This window comes from Jaculus jaculus, chromosome 1, assembly GCF_020740685.1.
Source record: "Jaculus jaculus isolate mJacJac1 chromosome 1, mJacJac1.mat.Y.cur, whole genome shotgun sequence".
NCBI classification, from domain to species: domain Eukaryota; kingdom Metazoa; phylum Chordata; class Mammalia; order Rodentia; family Dipodidae; genus Jaculus; species Jaculus jaculus.
Window position 1 is genome coordinate 262882786 of NC_059102.1, and position 24747 is coordinate 262907532.

The 24747-nt window shown below is 43.0% G+C and overlaps 1 protein-coding gene across 6 annotated transcripts in view; it reads left to right on the top strand.

Moving 5' to 3' along the window:
* The first annotated feature begins 1356 nt into the window (after positions 1-1356).
* Positions 1357-24747, top strand: part of Znrf1 (zinc and ring finger 1) — a 122693-nt gene continuing 99302 nt past the window's right edge. For all 6 annotated transcript variants that reach the window (XM_045149056.1, XM_045149061.1, XM_045149064.1 and 3 more), the window contains exon 1: positions 1357-2140. In XM_045149056.1, the coding sequence (XP_045004991.1) occupies positions 1717-2140 (424 nt within the window). In that variant the 5' untranslated portion in view covers positions 1357-1716. The remainder of the gene's footprint in view (positions 2141-24747) is intronic.

The window sequence follows — 24747 nt, forward strand, 5'->3', positions numbered from 1 at the left end:
TCGGGCTGCTTGTGACGCAGAAAGTCCGTTAGGCCAGGGACTGGTGATGCTCATAGCCAGAGCTGAGCACTTGACAAATGGTTGTTCAACAAATGAATGAATGTGACTATCTGACAAAGTCAGGAACTGAAGTGGAAAGGTGATTCTCTGTTGCAAAATGCATATTTGATCAACAAATGTTTACTGAGTACTGTTTCCTAGCCTTGTGTTTCTATGTCAAAATACACAGTAAATAGAACCAAGATTTGGCCTTGAACAAGGAGTTTCCAAAATCACTTCTAGCGGCATCCTTCTATTTCCATGACTATTTCTCTTTTTGTCCTCCACTTATTGATTCTGAGGATTACATTTAAGCCCAAGGAATCGACTCCTTTGCTTAGAGGCCCAAAATAGGTAGTCCTGATGTAAGGTCAGCAAAGCTCAGACTTACAAGTGCCACAGGAAGCATTGTGGTATATCCTAATAGCGAACTCCCTTCCCCCAAATGCTAGGCTTCCTGATGTTAGGGTCCTTATCTAACTCCTCCAAAAGGCTAAGCTCTTTGATGTCGGGGTCCTTGGCTAATTCCACACCCAAAATACTAAGCTTTTTGATGTTGGGGTCCTTGATGGGGAGCCTCCAAAATAGACAGCACGTCCACCAGAGGGTGCTGTGGGGGCAGATTTGTACAAGAGGGGAGCTCCACCAGTGACCCTCAGAGGCAGGTAGGCATCCTGAGTGATCTTTTTTCCTAGTGTTTGCTTCCCACCCACCCAACCCCCACCCCTTAAGCCATCTTCCCCGCGCCACGCGTGGTTCCTCCCCCTGAACAATTGGCCACGTTCGCGAACTTCGTAGTACTGGTTTTGGAAAGACATCTTGCTTCCGTGGCTGACATCCCCCGTGGTTCTAGCTGTCCGGCCTCGGTCCAGCCGTGAGCTGGAGGTGTGGGTGGGGAACCCTCCCGGGCTTCGGTGGTGGCCGGGGCTCCGCAGGGGCGGCGAAGGGGTTAACCGGGGGGGGGGGGGAGGGGGCGCGGGCCGCGCGTGCGCTCTGCCGCCCTCCATTGTCTCCACGGCGGTGAGGAGCGCCGGCGAGCGCTGCCCGGGACCGAGCAGGGGCGGCGCGGCGCGGCACGGCACGGCGCGGCGGGGCTGGCGGGGCCGGCGGCGGCTGGAGCCAGAGCGCGACACGACGCGATCGCGGCTTCCAGAGCTCCGCCCGGCCGCTCGCCGCCGCCACCCGTCCGAGGCCTGGAAGGGGTTCCGGGCCGCCGTCCATGGTCGCCGCGTCCTGAGGCGGGGGACGCGCCCGGCGCCCCCGGCCCTCCTCCGCGTCCGCCGGCGGGGCGGGCGGCCTCCTCCGCTCCCTCCTTCCCTGCGGCTCCGCCGGCTTGGCGAGCCCGGGGGCGGCCTGTGGCGCGCGGAGTCCGCGCCGGACTGCGCCTCTTCGGACCTTGAGGGGAAACATGCATTTGGCTTGGATTGTTTGAAATTCTTAGTTTGGGGTCCCCGCCCGCCTGGCCTTTTTTTTTTTTCTTTCTTTCTTCTTCTTTTTTTCGCCACACGGATTTTTTTTTTCCCCTCCAGCTTTTTCTTTTTCTTTTCGTGTTCTTCCTCCGGGTCTCCTTTTTGACTCCCTTCCCCTTTATGTTCTCCCAGCCCTCCCTCCACTACTGACGAGTGGGGGAGGGTCTCGGCCTCCAGGTTCCCGCCCCCAACGGGGCCCCGGGCGAACATGGGGGGCAAGCAGAGCACGGCGGCCCGTTCCCGGGGCCCGTTCCCGGGGGTCTCCACCGATGACAGCGCCGTGCCTCCGCCTGGAGGGGCGCCCCACTTCGGGCACTACCGGACGGGCGGCGGGGCGATGGGGCTGCGCAGCCGCTCGGTCAGCTCGGTTGCCGGCATGGGCATGGACCCCAGCACGACCGGAGGGGTGCCCTTTGGCCTCTACACTCCCGCCTCCCGGGGGACGGGCGACTCGGACAGGGCGCCCGGCGGCGGAGGGTCCACGTCCGACTCCACCTATGCCCACGGCAATGGTTACCAGGAGACCGGCGGCAGTCACCATAGAGACGGGATGTTGTACCTGGGCTCCCGAGCCTCGCTGGCGGATGCTCTACCTCTGCACATCGCACCCAGGTGGTTCAGTTCGCACAGTGGTGAGTCCACGGGTGGCGGAGGGAGGCCTTGGAAGGTGGAGTACAAGGGAGGGCGCGCCGGGACTCCCCAAACCTCCTCGCGTGCCAAGGTATGGGTATAAAGCACACTTGTACATGTCTGCCTTTCCCTTGGTTCCCTGATGCCAGAGGATGAATGGGATGCATACTGTCTGTTAGAGGCTGTCTACCAGGTAACAGAGCCGGGCATTTTAGGACTCCAAGGCATGTGTGCACTTGTGGATGATGGCACAGTGAAACCTGCCCATTGAAGTTCCTTTTTATTAGCATCTCCATTCCCAGAGAAGAGTACTTGTCTGGCTTGGGCGCTTCCTTTCTAACCACTGCAGCATGGTGCCTACCACTCCGTTTTAGGGCAGTGTCTCCTAAACAAAGAGTGTTGAAAGAAATAAAATTGAGGTCAAGTGGCTCTTGGGTGAGGGTTCTTACCCTTACTCAGAGAGGGGGATGCCCAGTTTTTTCTCCCTGCTTGGAATCTGTATGAATTGTTTAAAATGGAGCAGGCGGCTTGCATAGACAGATGTGGCCTGTTACAAGGAGCGCCTCCCTCCTTGGCTTTGCAGGACCAGGGCTCTGGTCTCTCATGCTGCATGCAGTAGGCTTGGCTCAATGACTCTCACATCCCTCCATCTTTTTTCTTCAGCTCCATGCTAAGTGCTTGCTCTTCCTGTGAATCTGCATCTTTTGGTAACAGTCTGGCAAGGTGGGATGCTATTGTCTGGCCGTTGGCACATGACTGAGGAAGAGGAAGGTTCATTGAATCTGGATGAATTCAGTTTGTGAACTTCTGGTGACAGGCCAGCGAGAGGCTGGAGGGGAATTCCCAGGCTCTGGCCGGCTGGGCAGGAGAGGCCTGGCAGCCTCCTGTAGAGGAAAACAGGTCTGTCCGCTTGGCTGTCTTGAGAGGCCAGGTCATGCTTCTAGAAAATTGGTCAAAAGGGGTGTAGGGCTGCTGTTTGCTAATTAGCAAGATGAGTTCAGAAGTTATATATTAGATTACTTTGGGTGAATTGAGAAAATTTAGATGCTGTGTCTGAGAAACATTTTTGTTTCTCTTAGGCACTTTATGGAAGATTTAACTATCAGGTAATGGTTGTAGCTATTTGGAAGCAGTAGGTTTTGGAGCTCTTTTCTTTCTTTTGGTCAATTCAGTAATTTTTTTTTTTTCAATTCAGTAAATTTTAATATGTGAAATTACTTTCGGGGGCATAGTGACTAGTGTAAGGTAGCACTTGGAAGTAGCTTTTGAATTACTAATAAAATGGGGTCTTAATCCCAAGGAAACTCTGGACATCATTGGAGCTTCTCTGACTTGAATTAAATGGTTGAGAATGAGATGCAAGGCTTGTCTGTCTTTGGTACCATACAGGTATTTGGTCAGCTTTAGGCATCTTGCGCTTAATAGTTGTTTCTATGAAGTTTAGTCTAAAGAGTCAGCTGTATTGGTGAAATGTTATGATTAAGTTTTTTTTTTTTTTTTTTGTTTTGTTTTTCAAGGTAGGGTCTCACTCTGGTCCAGGCTGACCTGGAATTAACTCTGTAGTCTCAGGGTGGCTTTGAACTCATGGTGATCCTCCTACCTCTGCCTCCCGAGTGCTGGGATTAAAGGTGTGCGCCACGATGCCCGGCTATGATTAAGTTTTTAAAAGAACTATCATAAGTATCTGATTTTAAACTGAAAAGCAGAAGAAATTGGTTCTCTTACAATCACAGAATTTTGTGTGTAGCAGGACAGCTAAAAGGCTTGTATGAAGAAGAAAAGGAGATTAAAAAAAATTATTTGCAAGGAGAGAGAGAAAAGAAAAGAAAATGGGCATGCTAAGGCCTCTTGCCACTGCAAATGAACTCCAGATGCAGGTGCCACTTTGTACATCTGGCTTTACATGGATACTGAGGAATTGAACCCAGGCCAGCAGGCTTAGCAGTCAAGCGCTTTAACTGCTAAGCCATCTGTTCAGCCCCAGGACTTTCTTTTTTGATAAAATTTCTTAAATTTGTCTTATACTAGAAACTTATCTACCTTTATTCCACTACCAGATTTCCTAATAGTTATGAGCTTTTACACACTCAGCTGTGAAGCCTTGTTTTTTAATTTTTTTTTTTTTCATGCAGTCCTGAGAGTAGGGAGGAGTGCCACTAGCCATAGGGACACAGGAAAAGTTGGAGCATACTATCCTTTAAGGAAGGTGTCTCTAGAGTGTGCGTGGGGGAGGCTGCTGTTAATGTTAGGAGTAATACTCTTTTTTTTTTTTAAACTGTTATAGGACCATTCTGTCCTTTTGTAAGATTTTGAACCTATAAAATGTTTGTAACATCGTGTAATTCACCCCATAACATTTCTACAGATTTTCAAATGCTCTGATGGCAAACCGCTGTTTATAGGATTCATTTTTTTTTTTTTTTAATTTCAACAAGAGTTAAGTAATTAGCTTTCTCTGTGCTGTTCGCTTGAAATGAGCCCTCATTTGTAGTGGTGGTTCTATCTCCTTGAACAGGCTATGGGGTTTTCTGGGGCATTTTTTTCCTCTCGTTCATTGCTGTAAGGAGAGAAGCTCTTTTAATTTTTTTTTTTTTTTGAGCCTTTGAGTCAGGCCTGAGCTGCTTTTGCTCTTGTATAGTAAGATTCAGTTGGAGGCATTTCAGCGTGCAGTTGACCAGATTGCTGGAAGTTGATATGGTACTATCAGTTGTGTTTTCAAGGTGTTTTGGAGATTTTTCACTGCATGGAAAGCTGCTGTTAGTGAAACATGTAAAAATAGTGGGCTTATGCTGTGTCTGCAAGTAGAATACTAAGGGGCCCCAGTCTCAGGTCCTCTTCTGAATAGCTTTGACCTTGGACAAGGCACATTACCTCTCTTGCTTCATCTTTGTTACTTTAAAAATAGATGTGGTAATCCTTGGTGGTGGCAGCCTATAAGAGTTGTTCTCCAAACCTCATGTGAGGACACACTGCACTCACTTTTGTCTTCTGGGTTCCTGTGCTTCCCCATGCTGTGACCCTCACACATTTTGAGGTCCTTCCATTCTTCACACAGATAGCTCCTATGGACCCCACAGGGCTCAACAGAAATTTATTCTACCAAGTGCTGGGATTAAAGGCGTGCGCTACCATGCCTGGCCAGAGGTTTCTTCTCAGAGGTCACCCTTCAAAACTGGCCCTGTCTGTGATCCTTCCCATTCATTCACTGTAACCTTAATAGTTCCAAATATACTTCATAAGCATATTATTTACCTATTATTTTTTTTTCTTCTTATAGTTTGACTAAGTTGTAAGCTCTGTGAGAGCAGAACTCTCTCTCACTGTTGTACTGTACCTGACACAAGTCTTTGCTGAATGAAAGAATGTGAATGGTTTATATCCATCATGTCAGTCATCACTGTAACTCTGAGGTAGAGCTATTCCCTCCCTCCTCCCCACTCACAAGTGAGGAAACGCATTTGTGGAGCTCATACGGGATCGGACAGCTAGTAGGTAGCAGAGCGGGGACTAGAGTGCAGGTGTGTGGTGGTGCCAGAACTCTGGTTCTGGTTCTGGTTTGGTTTTTTTTTTTTTTTTTTTTGTGTTTTGAGGTAGGGTCTCACTCTGGCCCAGGCTGACCTGGAATTCATTCTGTAGTCTCAAGGCGGCCTCGAACTCATAGTCATTCTCCTATCTCGGCCTCCCAAGTGCTGGAATTAAAGGCGTGCGCCGTCACGCCTGGCTTACTGAGATTACAGGCATGCTGCTGTATGCAACTGGAATTTGGGCTCTTAACTATCACTTTCTGTCCTCTCTGTAACACGAGGAAGCAGGCTACTGTCCTGGAAACTGTTTTGGCCAGTGATTGTGAAGGCTAGGCTCATGTTCTAGTTGAGCTGCTGATAAAGTACCTGATTTGTGACCTTGGGCAGGCGAGTCATTTAGTCCCAGGGTCGCTGTCAGATGTCTTCTGTAGATGTCTGACCTGCCTTCATTGTAGTCATTGCTGAGGGTCTTGTGAGACAATGTACAAGAAAGCCAAAGGACATGTAAATGGAAAGATGAGGTTCTTTTGGGGTTGCTTCTCCTACAGTCCGTGCAGTCTCTTGTCTCCTCAGGACCTGACGGGTAGAGGGGTTTACAAGTGTGGGAAGGTAGCCCGCAAATGGAAGCTAGTGCTGTCTGGAGTCTGACCTATGCTGATGAGCGCTTTATTGTGGTGAGTGCCACCAGGGAGAGCGACAAGAAGCAGTCACGTCTCTTCCTCTTCCTGTCTGAGTGTTAGTTTTGCTCTGAGGTGATGTTACAATTTCAGGTTTTCAGGGTATTGTTCTGGGGCCTGGTCATTCTTTTGTAGAGGCCCTGTCTATCTCAGAATAGAGGTTTCTAGGTGTGGGGGAAAACATGGAGGAGCCACCATGTTAGAAGATAAGCATTGTTTTCTGAATCCTGCTATAAAATGGCTGGTCACTGAGTGTTACAGTCTGGCTTCTTAGTCACGTGTGTGTATGCATGTGCATATTTAGAAAACTCCAAACTTGTTCCTATTGCTATCTGGGCCACTAACTGGGACTGAGATGGGTGACTTTTGATGAGTGTTTGAACATGCTAGCAGGGTATCTCCTGGAGCCTATTTTACTACCACACTAGGATTCTCAAGAAGTTTACTTTTCTCTATTCTTAATGAGAGAGGGTTGCCATTACCAACTCCACTGGAGTAGATCAGAAAGCCTCATTGTGTGTCTAGGTATGCTAGAGATAATGGGCTTTTACGTGACTTCTGAAGAAGGAAAAGCTTTCTGTGGCCTCTAGAGAACACGGGGCATCTTTACCTTTAATGAAGACAATTTAAATGTGAAAATTTTTTTAAAAATTCATTTTCTGTTACCATGAGGGCCTCCTTTCTTCTTTCCTCCCTCCCTCCCTTCTTTCCTCTTCCTTCTTTCCCTTCTTCCCTTTCTTTTTAGTAGGGTCTCTAGCCCAGGTTGACCTGGAACTCACTCTGTAGCCCAGGTTGGCCTCAAACTCACGACCATCTTCTACATCATCCTCCTGAGTGTTGGAATTAAAGGCAGGTACCACCACACCTGGCATGGACTTATTTTCTGTGTTACTGGTGGCAAAGATAATTCCTAAGAGTCATAGTTAATTATTCCCCATGAGATCTGAAAGGCATTGCAAGCAACAACGGTTTTTTGTTTTTAGTTTTTAAGGTAGGGTTTCACGCTGAAATTTACTGTGTAGTCTCAGGGTGGCCTTGAACTCACAGTGATTCTCCTACCTCTGCTTCCGTAGTGCTGGGATTAAAGGTGTGTGGCACCACACCAGGCTTTGTGTCCTTTTTGTTTGTTTGTTTGAGGTAGGGTCTTACTCTAGCCCAGGCTGACCTGGAATTCACTCTGTATTCTCAGGGTGGCCTTGAACTCACAGTGATCCTCCTATCTCTGCCTCTCGAGTGCTGGGATTAAAGGCATGTGCCACCACGCCCAGCTCAGGTCCTTTTTTGAGAAGGAATAGGCTGTGTATTTTATAAATGTGATGAAATTCAACCTAAGCTTATTTGCCACTGAAGTTTAGTGTGCCCAATTATAGTTCTAAATTTCACTTATGACACTTTCAAAATTGGAAAAACAAACAAATAATCATTGTAGGGAACTGGTGGTGATTTAAATGTGATCATGTCCTGTTGCTTCTACTCTTAAGTAGGATCTGTGATAGTGACTCACTGACGTTGAGGCACTAGAATCTTGAAGTTAGCCACAAACATGAATGCTAACCTGTTAGAATGATGATAGAGGAGCATACATTTGTTTGCTATGCTTTGCCATGGCCCAGTCTGAATCCAGTCATTCTTAGCATTTTATTGTGGGTCTTACAGGCTTAATATGAGAAGAGACTCACTTGTCAGCAATCCAGCAGTTGTCACTTCTGAATCTTATGCTCTCTTAAACACAGGTTTGTCTTTGCATACAGCAGTAGGGTTCCTATTTGTGATGTGCCCTTTGGATAAGGGTGAATGGTGGGTTGGTGAAGACTAACCTTCAAGTGTGAAGGAACTAAGGAGCCAATTTTAACCTTAAAGCAATAGCTGGACAGCTTCTAAGATGATGCCACTGTATGTTTTGATATGTCCCTGGGATTGTTAGTCTTGGGTATAAATTCACTATCAGCTTAATACTTCAAGTTAGGAGAGACATACTAAGAATTTGTGTACTCTTGGATATATAGCAAGAAAGAGACAGACACAAACTAGACCTCTCCTGATTTCTGCAAATGGTACCAGAGGGTTCTGAAACTTGACTATGTCTAGTTATTCTCTAGGGAGACCAATAACAATGCAGGTGACTGGACCCCCACCCCAAATTCAGTAGAGCTGAGGAGAGACCCCAGAATTTGAAACTGCAACATATTTGAAAGTCTACTTAGAAAAGTATCTATATTTGAAATAATTCTATGATGCTTTACATTTTCTTTTTCAAAACAGAGAAAGAACTCAATGTTTTTCTTTTTTTGTGCATTCATTAGCATTATTTTTACTATTGTTAAAGTAGTTATATATTTTCTAGGCAAGATCCATACAATTCTTTTTCTTGATGCCTCCCAGAGGGTAGGTTCATCCAGCAAGAACATTATTTGAGTTTTCTTTCACATGGAACTAAGCACTTCTTCCTATATAGAGGTCCACGTCAATCTGTCATGGTGTTGAGAATTGAAACTGCTCAGACCAGAAGGTAATTATGCCAATATCTTCTTCTGTGCTCCCCTCCCCCTTGGTTTTTCTTACAAGGCCAGCTGCCTGTAGCTACTGCTGAGGCTACTGTTGAATCCTCTGTCTTACAGGCCCAGGCTAAGCAAGCTAGACAAGTCAAGATCCAGAATGAATCCACACAGCAAAGTGAATACAGTATCTGTTCCCCTTTCTCTCACTGATCCAGAACACGAGACTTTTTCTGCCTGCATCGAGTGAGACCTGTTGAGCTATGATATTCATTTATTCAGTTGATTATTATTGGGTATTTGCATTATACCAGGAGCTATTGTAGTTGCTAGGAATATATATTTATTGTAAATATTAATATTGTTGCTTTTCTCAAGAATCTTCGCTTCTTTACTCCTTAAGAACCCAAGTCTTACAGCTTTAGATTTTACCTTGATCAGATGATTTCTCCCTTTGCATAAACACATCAGGTGGTCATGAGGTTGATACAAGGATGAAGTCTATTCTTCAGCCAGTCTGTGCATCTTCTCCTAATCTCTATTTCGGGCTGGGCAGCTGATCGACTAAGAAATTTCTCACGTGTCCCAGTATAAGGAGTTCTTTGTCTTCTCAGTGATAATATCAAGGGAAAGGCTGCTTTTTTTTTTTTTTTAAACTTCATGTTTATCCTTTGACTTCAGTATCTTTGTTGTCCCTAGAGCCACTTTGCTTTCTGGTCATTGAACACTGTTTTCTAGAAGCATGATTCACTACCTTTTAAATCTGTGTCAAATTTATTCCAAGCTACAAAATATCCATAAGAATATGTGCTCCTTAGTCCCCTAAGTGTCCATCTCTGAGCGCCACAGTATTGAGATCAGTGCTGCTCCCCTCCAGTGATTTGGTTCTTTTTTTTTTTTTTTTTTTTTTTTTCCTGAGTCTTGCTTTAGCCCAGGTTCACCTGGAACTCACCCTGTGGTTCCAGGCTGGCCTCAAACTCACAGCAATCTTTCTACCTCCGCCTCCCAAGTACTGGGTTTAAAGGCATGGGTCACCATGCCCTACTCTCCTTTTTTTTTTAAAAAAAGTTTTATTTTTATTTATTTATTAGAGACAGAGAAAGAGAAAGAGAGAGAGAGAAAAATGGGCACACAGGGTCTTTAGCTACTGCAAATGAACTCCAGATGCATGTGCCACCTTATACATCTGGCTTACGTGGGACCTAGAGAATTGAACCTGGGTCCTTAGGCTTCTCAGGCAAGCGCCTTAACCGCTAAGCCATCTCTCCATCCCTCTCCCTTATTTATGTATGTATTTATTTATTTTGATTTTCAAGGTAGGGTCTCTCACTCTGGCCCAGGCTGACCTGGAATTAACTATGTAATCTCAGGATGCCTCAAACTCATGATGATCCTCTTACCTTAGCCTCCCGGCAGCTGGGATTAAATGTGTGCACCACCATGCCCAGCTACCTCTTCCTTTTTTTTTAATGTGTGTTTTTTTTTTTTTTTCCAAAGTAGGGTCTCACTCTAACCTGGGCTGACTTGGAACCCACTCTGTAGTCCTAAAATGGACTTGAACTCATAGCAATCCTCTTGCCTCTGCCTCCTCAGTGCTGGGATTAAAGACATGAGCCACCACATCTGGCTTATTTTATGAGAAAGAGAGCAAAAGGGAGAGAGAATTGGCATGCCAGGGCCTCCAGCCATTGCAGTCAAACTCCAGACATGTGCACCACCTTGTACGTATGTACAACATTGTATGCTTTTGTCACTTTGTACGTTTGCCTTCCGTGGGACCTGGAGAGTTGAACATGGGTCCTGAGGCTTCGCAGGCAAGGATCCTAACTGCTAATATATCTCCCTAGCTGTTTTTTTTAAAGGAAGTATCTTTCTTTTAAAAAAATTTTTATGTTAGATTTATTTTTATTTATTTATTAGAGACAGAGAGAAAGGGAGAGAGACAGAGAAAGAGAATGGGCATGCCAAGACCTCTAGTGACTGCACACAAACTCCAGACATATGCACCACCACGTGCATCTGCCTTACATGGGACATGGAGAATTGAATCTGGGTCCTTAGGCTACGTAGGCATGTGCCTTAACCGCTAAGCCATCTCTCTAGCCCCCCCCCCCTTTTTAGGAATTACTTTACATTTTACATTCCTACCAGTGGTGTACACCCTTCCAGGTCATCCACTTCCTTTCCACCTCTCTTCCCCACCTCTCCTTCCCTCTCTCCTTTTTTTTTTTTTTTTTTTTTTTTTTGAGATAGGGTCTCACTTTAGCTCAGGCTAACCTGAAATTCACTATGTAGTCTCAGGGTGACCTCGAGCTATCTGTGATCTCCCTGCTTCTGCCTCCCAAGTGCTGGGATTAAAGGCGTACACCACCATGCCTGGCTTCTCTTCTCTTCCTCCTCCTCCCATCTCTTCTTTTTCTGAGACAGGGTCCTGTTACATAGCCCTGGCTGATCTGGAACTTGCTATATGGACCATACAGGCCTTGAACTTATAGAATCCTCTTGACTGTACCTCCCAAATGCTAGAATTACAGTTATGAGCTGGCATAGCCCAGCTTATCCCCCCCCCCTTTTTTTTTCTTTTAGGCTCTTAAAAAATTTTACTTTTTAAAAATTATTTTCTTATTTGCTGGGCTGCATAGATGGCTTAGCAGTTAAGGTACTTGACTGCGAAGTCTAAGGACCCAGGTTCTATTCTCCAGGACAAACATAAGCTAGCTGCACAAAGTGGCACATACACTTGGAGGTTTTTTTTTTTGCTGGAGCTGGAGGCTCTGGCATGCCCATTCTCATTCTCTCTCTCAAATAAATAAATAAAATATTTTAAAAATTATGTATTTAATTGCAAGCAAAGAGAGAAAAAAGAGAAGAGAGACAGACATAGAATAGGCATGCCAGGGACAGTTAGCTGCTACAAATGAACTCTAGATGCACGTGGCATTTTGTGCATCTGCCTTCACATGAATACTGGGGAATCGAACCTGGGTCCTTAGGCTTTGCAGGCAAGCTCTTTAACTGCTAAGCCATCTCTTAAGCACTCCTTACTCCCCCCTGTTTTTTCTTCTGAGGTAAGTCTCACTTTAGCCAGGCTAACCTGGAATTCACTGTGTAGTCTCAGGCTGGTTTTGAACTCATAGCAATCCTTCTACCTCTGCTTCCCAAGTGCGCCACCACGCCTGGCTCTTCCCACTCTTGAATTCCCCTCCCTCCACTGAATCCCTTTTTTTTTTTTAATTTTTTTGCTTTATTTTTATTTATTTATTTGAGAGCAACAGACAGAGAACGTGGCGGGGGGGGGGAGGGAGAGAGAGAGAATGGGCGCACCAGGGCTTCCAGCCACTGCAGACGAACTCCAGATGCGTGCGCCCCCTTGTGCATCTGGCTAACGTGGGTCCTAGGGAATCAAGCCTCGAACCAGGGTCCTTAGGCTTCACAGGCAAGCACTTAACCGCTAAGCCATCTCTCCAGCCCCCTGAATGCCTTTTTGACAAATCTCTTGTTTTTTGTCTTTTGGGTTTTTTTTTTGGTGGGGGAGGGTTATTGAGGTAGGATCTCAACAGTAGCCCAGGCTGACCTGGTATTCACTATATAGTCTCAGGCTGACCTTGAACTCATGGCAATCCTCCTACCTTGGCCTCCGGAGGGCTGAGATTTAACCGGTGTCCCACCACACCCGGCTTCTCTTCTATTTTGATGTCATCTTTTTTCCCTCTCCTATTGTGAAGGTTTTGTGTATGTTACTTTAGCCGCTGTGAGGCCTTGAGTACAGTATTATAAGGACTCCTCCCTTCCTTTGTCCCTCTTTCTTTTTGCCACCTCTTCTGCAATGGAACCTGAACCTTGGAGGATCTTGAACACTCCACTGTTTCTTCTCAGCACTTTGGTGAGTTTTCTTTTTTAATATATTTTATTTATTTGGGATCCTTTGGTTTTGCAGGCAAATGCCTTAACTGCTAAGCTATCTCTCCAGCCCACTTTGGTAAGTTTTTTTTTTTGTTTAAAGTTATTTTATTTATTTATTTGAGAGAGACAGAGAGTCAGATAGAGACAGAGAGAATGGGCGCTCCAGGACCGCCAGCCAGTGAAAATGAACTCTAGGCTCATGCACCACCTTGTGCACCTGGCTTACATGGTACTGGGAAATTGAACATGGGTCCTTGGGTAAGTGCCTTAACTGCTTAGCCATCTCTCTAGCCCCTGTGGTGAGTTTTGAATCACCCCAGTGGTCACCATCATCTGAAAAGAGAAACTTCTCTAACCTAAAGTGAGAGTAACATTAATATGTGGACATAAACATAGTATTTAGAGGGCATTTTGATGGGCCTTATATAGCCCTTTAACCAGACAAAAGTAGTGGTTGATTTCCTAGCATTTATGACCTCCCCAGCCATAGGCTTTTGATTAGGATTTCATTACCAGGCATGACTTAAATATTATTTACTTATTTATTTGACAGAGAGGAAGAAGAAGGGGGAGAGAGAGAATGGGTGTGTGGGCCTCCAGCCACTGCAAACAAATTCTATATGCATGTGCCACCTTGTGCATCTGGCTAATGTAGGTCCTGGGGAATTGAACCTGGATCCTTTGGGTTTGCAGGAAAATGCCTTAACTACTAAGCAATCCCTCCAGCCCACCAGGCATGAATTAGATCAAGCCTCCAACCCAGTCAGAGAGCAGGTGTTTTCCCCTATAACAGACTTGTCACCATTGTACCATTTGGTGTATTTGGCCTGGCTGTTCAGCCATTAAGCCTGCATAGTCCATTTGCTGGTTAAGACTTGATGACTTTTCTCTCCCAATAGCTGCATAGCTGTTTTCAGCATCCTGACATCTAGTCAACAGGAATGGAGCATCTTATTTTCACTTTTTTTTTTTTTTTTTTTTTTTTTTGGCTTTTTGAGGTAGTATCTTGCTCTAGTCCAGGCTGACCTGGAATTCACTGTGTAGTCTCAGGCTGGTCTTGAAGTCATAGCAGTCCTCCTACCTCTGCTTCCTGAGTGCTGGGATTAAAGGACATGTGCCACCAGGCCCAGCCTGTTTTTACTGTGTTTGATAGTAGATAACATAATGGGTGATATATAATATCATAGAGTTTATATTTCTGTTATAATTATTGGTAGGCATCAGTCATTTCCTAGTCATATTTCTTCATAGAAATATCTGTTCATATCCTTTGTCTACTTTTGAATGTTTTCTTTTTGTTGTATTTAATTCTGTTTATGCTATTTTGAATGTTTTTTTTTTTAATTTATTTTTACTTTATTTATTTATTTATTTTTGGCTTTTCAAGGTAGGGTCTCACTCTAGCCCAGGTTGACCTGGAATTCACTCTGTATTTTCAGGGTGGCCTCAAATTCATGGCAATCCTTCTATCTGTGCCACCCAAGTGCTGGGGTTAAATGTGTGTGCCACCACACCTTTACTTTTATTTATCTTTATTTGAGAGAGAGAGAGGGAGAAAGAGGGGGAGAGAGAGTAGATGCTCTAGGACATCCAGCCACTGCAAACAAACTCCAGATGCATGTGCCATCTTGTGCATCTGGCTTACGTGGGTCCTGGGGAATTGAACCTGGGTCCTTTGGCTTTTTAGGCAATCATCTTAGCCATTAAGCCATCTCTTCAGCCCTTGAATGCTTTTTATTTTTTTAAAGAGATTGACATCAGTGTCTTCTTCCATTGCTCTCTACTTTATACTGAAGCAAGGTCTCACTTGAACCCAGAACTCAGCAATTTGGCTAGTATAGCTGGTCAGCTGTCCCCTGGGAACTCCTTCTCTGACTCTCAAGCACTGGGATTGCTGATGGACCACTACACCCTCTACTCACTGGGGTTACTGGTGGGCTGCTATGCCCACCATTGTTTATTTGGGTGCTGGACTTACAGACTTTGTTTCTCATGTATATGCAGCAAGCATTTGCCCAGCCCCTTTAATGTTAGGTTCTTTTTTTTTTTTTGAGATAGGAATTCACTATGGAGTCTCAGGCTGGCCTTGAACTCATAGTGATCCTCCTAACTCTGCCTCCTAAGTACTGGGATCAAAGGCATGCACCACCCTACCTGGCTTTCTTTAATGTTGTTTTAATGCTTGTTTATGAGAGTAATGCTATTTACTGTACTGTTATTTCCCAGGAATAATTAATAAACCTGTGTTACATGGGAATAACACAGTAACATTTTCTCAAAATAAGGAATTTTAAAAGCTCGTGTTGAGAGACTTTTTTTTAATGATGATTGACTATCAGGTGATGTCTTAATTTCTTTCTTTTTTTTTTGTATTTTATTTATTTATTTTGAAAGGGTGTTACCAGGGCCTCTAGCCATTGCAGTCAAATTCCAGAAACATGTGCCACCTTGTGCATCTGTCTTACATGGATACTGGGGAATTGAACCTGGGTTCTTAGGCTTTGCAAACAAGTGCCTTAACTACTAAGTCATCTCTCCAGCCCAATTTCTGCCTTAATTTCTGAAGGATTACTTTTGGAGAAATGTCTCCTTATATTTTGGTTCACATGCTTTGTCATTTTGGTCTTGGTGAATTATTCTTATTGTAGTGTGGCTCCAGCCTTTGTGTTAGTAGTAGTTGGCCTTCTATAAAGTATGATTAAGACATACTTTAGAAACAGTTGTTTTACTTATTTCCAGTCTGTGTACTCTACAGTATCAAAATTGAATTCTTGCTTGTGGGAGAAACTGAAATGTGGAGATACTCAGGTGATCTGGGCCAGAACTAGAACAGCTCAGGGTTTGACCCAAGGGTCATGCAGTCCTTTTGTCCCCATTTCTGAACTCTTTGGAGCCTCTTGTTTGTTTTCTTCTCAAATAACCTTTTCCCTTATATAGGATTCTTCATTCTGATGTCTGCCTAAGGACCATGGGGCTCCTACAAGGATTCCAAAGTAACAAATTCACTTTATGTAACATTATTTATTCCATATAGATCATTTACACCCCCAAAGGTATAACACCATCTAAGCTACATTTTCAAAGGCGCTTTCTTAAAATACTTCTCACTGTAACAAGCAGCCCCAAATACCCAAGTACACACCGTAGATGATTAGATTTCCTCAATCTGAAGCCTTTACACTGTTGTGGCCAGATGCCCTGAAAAGCTGTAGGTGTCTTAAGGTCTGTGATGCAAGCGAGCTGCCTTCCATCTTAATATCTAACAAGACCAGCCACATAGCTGGGTTTAATCCATCCTTTTCATAATTCTTTCTCAACCTTAATAAAGGTCAAATGTAACACAAAAAACTAGCAGATGTAAATATGCCCCGTGTTTTGAGGCATAGGAATCTCCTATGAAGTGAAAGACCTTTGAGAAATACTATTATGCACTGTTCTCTTTTGCTGTGGCTTTGGAAAACCTTTGGATTCCTTTATTGAAATTTGTTTGAAAAAAAAATCTTTTTAATGAAACAGTGTGAGTCACAAAGCAGCCACCCCTTCTTATAATAGCATTTCTCACCAGGGGAATTTTTGGTAGCTGTTGGGGGAGGGATTTGAGTAGGATGTGGATGATGCATCCCTTGGAAGAACATAACCAAAGGCCACCGCATGAGAACGCTGGTGCTTTCCCTGCTGATTCCAAGTTCTGAACTCAAAATGCAGGACAGCTGAACAGAATAGAGAAGCATGGACCAGTGAATGGACAAATGCAGCATGCGCAATGACATTGGAGCATCAACATTGAAAATCAGTTCATTAAAAAAGCAACCCAAGCCAGGCGTGGTGGTGCACGCCTGTAATCCCAGCACTCAGGAGGCAGAGGAAGGAGGATTGCCATTAATTTGAGGCCAGCCTGAAATTACATGGTGAATTCCAGGTTAGCATGGACTAGAGTGAGACCTTACCGAAAAACTAAAAAAAAAAAAAAAAAAAAAAAAGGTATATAGTCAGTTTAGGTGTCCATCAGCATATGAGTGGATAAAGAAATATATATGTGTATGTGTTGCAGTCCGGTTCGCATTGCTGTTAGAAATCACCCAACCAAGAGCAGCTTCTGGGAAAAAGAGATTTATTTTGGCTTACAGGCTCGAGGGGAAGCTCCACGATGGCAGGGAAAAACGATGGCATGAGCAGAGGGTGGACATCACCCCCTGGCCAACGTAAGGTGGAACACAGCAACAGGAGGGTGTGCCAAACACTGGCATGGGGAAACTGGCTATAAAGCCCTTAAGCCCGCCCCCAACAATACACTCCTTCCAGGAGGCATTAATTCCCAAATATCCATCAGCTGGGGAGCTAGCATTCGCAACACCTAAGTTTATGGGGGACACCTGAATCAAACCACCACAGTATGTATGTATGTACAATGTAGTTTTATTCAGCTATAATGAAAAGTAGTTGCTGGGCGTGGTGGCGCATGCCTTTAATCCCACCACTCAGGAGGCTGAGGTAGGAGGATCATCTGGAGTTCCAGGCCAGCCTGGGGCTATAGATTTAGTTCTAGGTCATCCTGGGCTACAGTATGTTCCTACCTGGGAGGGAAAACAAAACAAAAGATCAAAGTCATCTTATTTGCAGGAAAATGGATGGAACTAGGGATATTTATATTAAGTGAAATATGCCCTTCCTTGACAAGTGCTGTATGTTAATGTGGAATCTAGATTTAAGAAAAGAAAATAAGATGTGAAAGTAGAGGGGGACTATTTGGGAAGAGGAAGGGGACCAGTGGGGTGGGGAGGGTAAGCAAGGGTAAGGGAGATAATCAAAGTACCTAATATCCACTTAAGAAAATGACATGATGCTCATAATGAGGAAAAGATGATGACATCAAAATAAAAGGGAGACTGAGGCCTGGAGAGATGGCTTAGTGGTTAAGGTGCTTGCCTGTGAAGCCTAAGGAAGCAGGTTCAATTTTCCAGGTTCCATGTAAGCCAGGTGCACATGCATCTGGACTTCATTTGCAGTGGTCAGAGGCCCTGGTGCTCTCATTCTCACTCACTCACTTTCTCTCTAATAAATAAACAAATGAAAATTAAAAAATAAAAGTAAAAGAGAGACTAGTTGAGAGAGGGAAGTTATATGATGGAGAATACATTTGTGAAGGGAAAGCAGAGGAGGGGAGGGAGTTATGGTTTACTATCTATAATTATGGAAGTTCTCAATAAAAAATAAATACAATTTTACGATGAAACCCATTATTTTGTACAATTAGTATACACTAATAAAACTATAGAAATTAAAAAGAATTAGACCTAAAGACATAGAATGGCACTTCAAAGGGAAACATTACCCAGTCAGCCTCCTTATAAATGGTGAAAAGGCATGAGTTCTAGAGGTGTTAAGAATTTAGGATGAGCTGGACGTGGTGGCACACACATGTAATCCCAGCACTTGGGAGGCAGAGGTAGGAAGATGACTGTGAGTTCGAGGCTAGCCTGAGACTACATAGTGAATTCCAGGTCAGCCCAGCTAGAGTGAGACCCTACCTCAAAAAACAAAGGAAAAGAATTTATATTGAGCCTGGATTCTGATACCAACATCCAAATCGCCTGCTCTAACCCTCCCTGCAAACCTGAGGTGAAGGCTTTGCTTTACTTGTTATTGCTTGTTTGCTTGAGACAGAGTCTCTTTGTAGCCCCAAACTGGCCTGGAACTTACTGTATAGCCCAGGCTGGCTGTCCTGCCTTGGCTTTCCGAGTGCTAGGATGACAGGACTGACCCATCATGCCTGGCTTCTGAGTTTGAGAGCTTTTTTTTTTTTCCAAAAATTTTTTATTGTTTTTATTTTTTAAATTTTTTTGTTTTTTATCTTTATTTATTTATTTGAGAGTGACAGACAGAGACAGAAAGAGGCAGAGAGAGAGAGGGTGGGGGGCATGCCAGGGCTTCCAGCCACTGCAAAGGAACTCCCTAATTGAGGGCTGGAGAGATGGCTTAGTGATTAAGCGCTTGCCTGTGAAGCCTAAGGACCCCGGTTCGAGGCTTGATTCCCCAGGACCCACGTTAGCCAGATGCACAAGGGGGCGCATGCATCTGGAGTTCCTTTGCAGTGGCTGGAAGCCCTGGCGCACCCTTTCTCTCTATGTATATCTGCCTCTTCCTCTCTCTGTCACTCTCAAATAAATAAATAATTAAAAAAAATTTTTTTTATTAACAACTTCTATGATTATAAAAAAAAAAATCCCATGGTAATACCCTCCCTCCCTCCACTTTCTCCTTTGAAACTCCATTCTCCATCATATGCCCTCCCCATCTCAATCAGTCTCTCTTTTATTTGGATGTCATGATCTTTCTTTTCCTCCTCTTATGATGGTCTTGTGTAGGTAGTATCAGGCACTGTGAGGTCATGGATATCCAGGCCATTTTGTGTCTGGGGAAGCACATTGTAAGGAGTCCTACCCTTCCTTTGGCTTTTACATTCTTTCCACCACCTCTTCCGCAATAGACCCTGTGCCTTGGAAGGTGTGATAAAGATATTACAGTGCTAAGCTCTCCTGCCACTTCTTTCCAGCACCATGATGCCTTCTGAGTCATCCCAAGGTATTGCCATCTGAAAAGAGAAGATTCTGTAAGAAAAGTGAGAGTAGCAGTAATATAAGGGTATGAACATTAAAAGAAGTGCTTACTGGGTAGTTTGATAAGCATAGTATATACATTTATCCAGACAGCAGCAGGCATTACACCCCTAGGGCTCATGACTACTCCTGTTATAAGTTTTCAGTATCAGGGATGTATTCCCTCCTATGGAGTGGGCCACCAGTCCAATTAGAGGGCAGGTGGTTTCCCCCATGACAGATGTGTCACTATTGCACCTGTTGGCTCATTTGGCCTGGCTGGCCAAATAGAAGGCTTGCAGTGTCCACTGTTCAGTATCTTCACTGGTGATTTTGCTCTCTCCCATTGAACTGCATGCAGAATGGCTTCTTCCAGCTTTCTGTCAGCTGGTCTACATGGAGGAGGTTATCAACTAAGTTCCAGCAGGATTTCTAAGTGGCCTTGCAGCCCTAGTATGTGGAGTCTTCAGTACGGTCTTACCATCTATTTCTGGTGGGAAAGCAAGGGCCTTGGCAATGGCCTATAATGTTTTGGGGGCATCAAGGACCTCCCTGGCCAACAACTCATTGGAATGTATCCCATCCCTGGCACTGAAAATTTCCTAGTAACAATCTATGACTACTGAGTGTTCCATTGTCCAAAAAAGTAGGTTTCCATATGATTTATTTATATCCTCTTAGATTTTGATTTGCCCTACCTCCACCTTTCTTTACTCAATCTCTTCCCCTGACCTCACTTTGGGCCTTTTCACCCCCATTAATCTATTCTTCTACTTAAAATACCATCCTATTAAGTACTCCCCTCCCTTCCTTTCTCTTCCCTTTATATCTCTTTTCTAGCTTACTGGTCTTTGCTAATGAGTTTTCTTCCTACTCACACAGAAGTCCAATCATCTGTAGCTAAGATCCACATGTGAGAGAGAACATGTGATGCTTGGCTTTCTGGGCCTTGGTTACCTCACTTAGTATAATCCTTTCCAGATCCATCCATTTTCCTGCAAATTTCATAACTTCATTTTTCTTTACCGTTGAGTAGAACTCCCTTGTATAAATGTGCCATATCTTCATTATCCACTCATCAGTTGAGGGACATCTAGGGTGGTTCCATTTCCCAGCTATTGTGAATTGAGCATCATTAAACATGGTTAAGGAAGTATCTCTAAGGTAATGAAATGAGTCCTTAGGATATATGCCTACGAGTGCTAGATCATGTGGTAGATCAATTTTTAGCTGTCTTGGGAACCTCCACAATGATTTGCACAATGGCTGGACCAGATGCATTCCCACCAACAGTGTAGACGTGTTCCTCTTTTTCCACATCCTCACCAGCATTTATGGTCATTTGTTTTCATGATGGTGGCCAATCTGACAGGAATGAGATAGAATCCCAACGTAGTTTTAATCTGCATTTCCCTAATGACTACGGATGTAGAACATTTTTTAGATGCTTATATGCCATCCGTATTTCTTCTTTTGATAACTCTCTAGTTCCATAGCCCATTTTTTAATTAGGTTGTTTGACTTCTTATTATTTAAGTTTTTGAGTTCTTTGTATATCCTAGATATTAATCCTCTATCTGATGTATAGCTGGCAAAGATTTTTTCCCATTCTGTAGGTTGCCTCTTTGCTTTGTTCACAGTGTCATTTGCTGTACAAAATCTTTGTAATTTCATGAGGTCCCAGTGGTTAATCTGTGGTTTTATTGCCTGAGCAATTGGGGTTATATTCAGAAATTCTTTGCCAAGATCAATATGTTAGAGGGTTTCCTCTACATTTTTCTTTAGCAGTTTCAGAGTTTCTGGTCTGATGTTAAGGTCTTTAATCCATTTGGACTTAATTCTTGTACATGGAGAGAGAGAAGAATCTATTTTCATCCTTCTACAGATACATAAGTAGTTTTCCCAGCACCATTTGCTGAAGAGGCTGTCTTTTCTCCAATGAGTATTTCTGGCATTTTTATCAAGTATCAGGTGGCTCTAGTTACCCAGACTTACATCTGGGTCCTGTATTCTGTTTCTTTGATCTACATGTCTGTTTTTGTGCCAGTACCATGCTGTGTTTGTTACTATGGCTCTGTAGTATGGGTTAAATCAGGTATAGTGATACCACCAGCCTTATTTTTGTTGCTCAGTATTGTTTTTGATATTTGAGATTTTTTGTTATTCCAAATGAATTTTTGGATTCTTTTTTTCTATGTCCATGAAGAATGTCATTGGAATTTTGATGGGGATTGCATTAAATGTGTAGATTGCTTTTGGTAAGATTGCCATTTTCACAATATTTATTTTTCCGATCCAGGAACATGGGATGTTTTTTCCATTTCCTAGTGTCTTCTGTAATTTCTCACTTGAGTGTTTTAAGGTTTTCATTTTAGAGATCTTTCACTTCCTTGGTTAGGTTTATTCCAAGGTACTTTATTTTCTTTGATGCAATTGTGAATGAGAGTGATTCTCTGATTCCATCCTCTGTGTGTTTGTTGTTAGCATATAGGAATGCTACTGATTTCTGTGTACTTATTTTGTATCCTGCTACATGGCTGTAGGTGTTTATCAGCTCTAACAGATTGCTGGTAGAGTCTTTAGGGTCCTTTATGTATAGAATCATGTCATCTTCAAATAATGATAACTTGATTTCTTCCTTTCCAATTTGTATCCCTTTTATGTGCATCTCTTGCCTTATTGCTATGGCTAAGAGACTTCCAGTACTATATTAAATAAAAGTGGGGACAGTGGACACCCTTGTCTTGTTCCTGATTTTAGTGGAAAAGCTTCCAGTTTTTCCCCATTTAGTAATATGTTGGCTGTAGGCTTGTCATACATAGCCTTTATTATATTGAGATATGTTCCTTCTATTCCCAGTCTCTGTAGGACTTTTATCATGAAGGGATGTTGGATTTTGTCAAATGTATTTTCTGCATCTAATGAAATGATCATGTGGTTTTTGTCCTTCAGTCCATTTATATAATGTATTACATTTATCGATTTGTATATGTTGAACCATCCGTGCATCTCTGGGATAAAGCCTACTTGGTCAGGATGAATGATCTTTCTGATATATTCTTGTATTCTGTTTGCCCATATTTTATTGGGAATTTTTACATCTATGTTCATGAGGGAGATTGGTCTGTAATTTTCTTCTTTTGTTCTCTCTTTGCCTGGTTTTGGTATCAGGGTGATGCTGGCTTTGTAGGAGTTTGGTAGAATTCCTTCTTTTTCTATTTCCTGGAAAAGCTTAAGAAGCAATGGTGTTAGTTCTTCCCTGAAGGTCTGGTAAAATTCACTAGTGAACCCATCTTGGCCTGGACCTTTTATAGTTGGGAGGTTTTTAATAACTGCTTGGATCTCCATACTTGTTATAGGTCTGTTTAAGTGGTTAATCTCATCTTGATTTAATTTACTTAGGTCATATAAATCATGGAATTCATCCATTTGTTTCAGATTTTCACACATAGTGGAATATATGTTTTTATAATATGTCCCTATGATATTTTGAATTGCTCTGGTATCTGTTGTGATAGTGCCTTTTTCATCTCTAATTTTATTAATTTGTGTCTCGTCTCTCTTTTTGGTCAGATTTGCTAAGGGTTTATCAATCTTGTTTATCCTTTCAAAGAACCAACTCTGTTTTATTGATTCTTTGAATTGTTGTTTTGGGTTTTATTTCCTTAATTTCTGCCCTAATCTTTATTATTTCTTCCCATCTACTGGTTTTCAGTTTGTCTTGTTCTTCTTTTTTCAAAGCTTTAAGGTAAAGCACTAGGTCGTTTGCTTGCAACCTTTCTAATTTCTTAATATAGGCACTTAAAGCTATAAAATTCCATTTAGGACTGCTTTCATTGTGTCCCAAAGGTTTTGGTATGTTGTGTTCTCATTATCATTTGACTCTATGAAATTTTTGATTTCCTTCTTGATTTCTTCATTGACCCATTCATCATTCAGTTGTGTATTGCTTGGTATCCATGATTTTTTCATGCTCTATAGCTTTTCTTGCTATTGATTTATAGTTTGATTCCATTGTGATCAGATAGAATGCAAGGAATTATTTCAGTTTTCCTGTATTTGTTAAGATTTGCTTTGTGTCCTAATGTATGGTCTATTTTAGAGAATGTTCCTTGTGCTGCTGAAAAGAATGGATATTCTGCAGCATTTGGATAGAATATCCTATATATATCTGTTAGGTCCATTTCTTCTATGACCTCATTTAATCCAGATGCCTCTCTGTTTATTTTTTCCCGGTTTGACCTGTCAATTGATGAGAGTGGGGTGTTGAAGTCACCAACTACCACTGTGTTTGGTGTTATCTGTGATCTTAGTTCTAATAGTGTTTGATGAAGTTGGGAGCCCCCATGTTAGGTGTATATGTGTTTAGGATTGTAATTTCCTCCTGTTGGAGTGTTCCTTTAATCAATATAAAGTGACCTTCCTTATCTTTCCAAACTAATATTGGACTGAAGTCTACCTTGTCAGATATTAAAATAGTGACCCCTGCTTGTTTTCTAGGCCCATTTGCTTGAAACACCATTTTCCAACCTTTCACCCTAAGATATTGTCCATCCTTTGTAGAAAGGCGAGTTTCTTGGAGGCAGCAAATTGAAGGATCCTGCTTTTTTTTTGTCGTTTGTTTATTTTTATTTATTTGAGAGCGACAGAGAGAGAAAGAGGCAGATAGAGAGAGAGAATGGGTGCGCCAGGGCCTTCAGCCTCTGCAAACGAACTCCAGATGTTGCGCCTCCTTGTGCATCTGGCTAACGTGGGTCCTGGGGAATCGAGCCTCTAACCAGGGTCCTCAGGCTTCACAGGCAAGCGCTTAACCTCCAAGCCATCTCTCCAGCCCAGGATCCTGCTTTTTAATGCAGTCTGCAGACCTATGTGTTTTGGTTGGGGCATTGAGTCCGTTGATATTAAGAATTATTATTGAAAGGTGTGAATTTATTTTTGCCATTTTTCTTGTTTTGTTGTTCTTCCAGTTTTACTTTGCTTTCTTGTACTAACTAGCATTTGAGTATGGTTTGTTTTTTCCAGGTTCCTTATATGTGTGTTTTTCTTTCTCTTCAGCATGGAGGATCCTTTCAAGTATTTTCTGCAGAGCTGGTTTTGTCTTCAAGTATTCCTTTAGCCTGCTTTTGTTGTGGAATGTCCTTGTTTCTCCATCTATCTGAATGGATAGCTTTGCAGGATAAAGTAACCTTGGTTGACATTGTTATCTTTCAGAATTTGTAATACATCACTCCAAGCCCTCTGGCTTTTAAAGTTTGTGTTGAGTAATCTGCTGTGATCCTGATGGGCTTGCCTTTTTTATGACTTGATTTTTGTCTCTAACTGCTTTCAATATATTTTCTTTGGTTTGTGTGTTTGGTAGTTTGATTATAATATGGCAAGGAGAGGTTCTTTCCAGGTTTTGTCTTCTTGGTGTC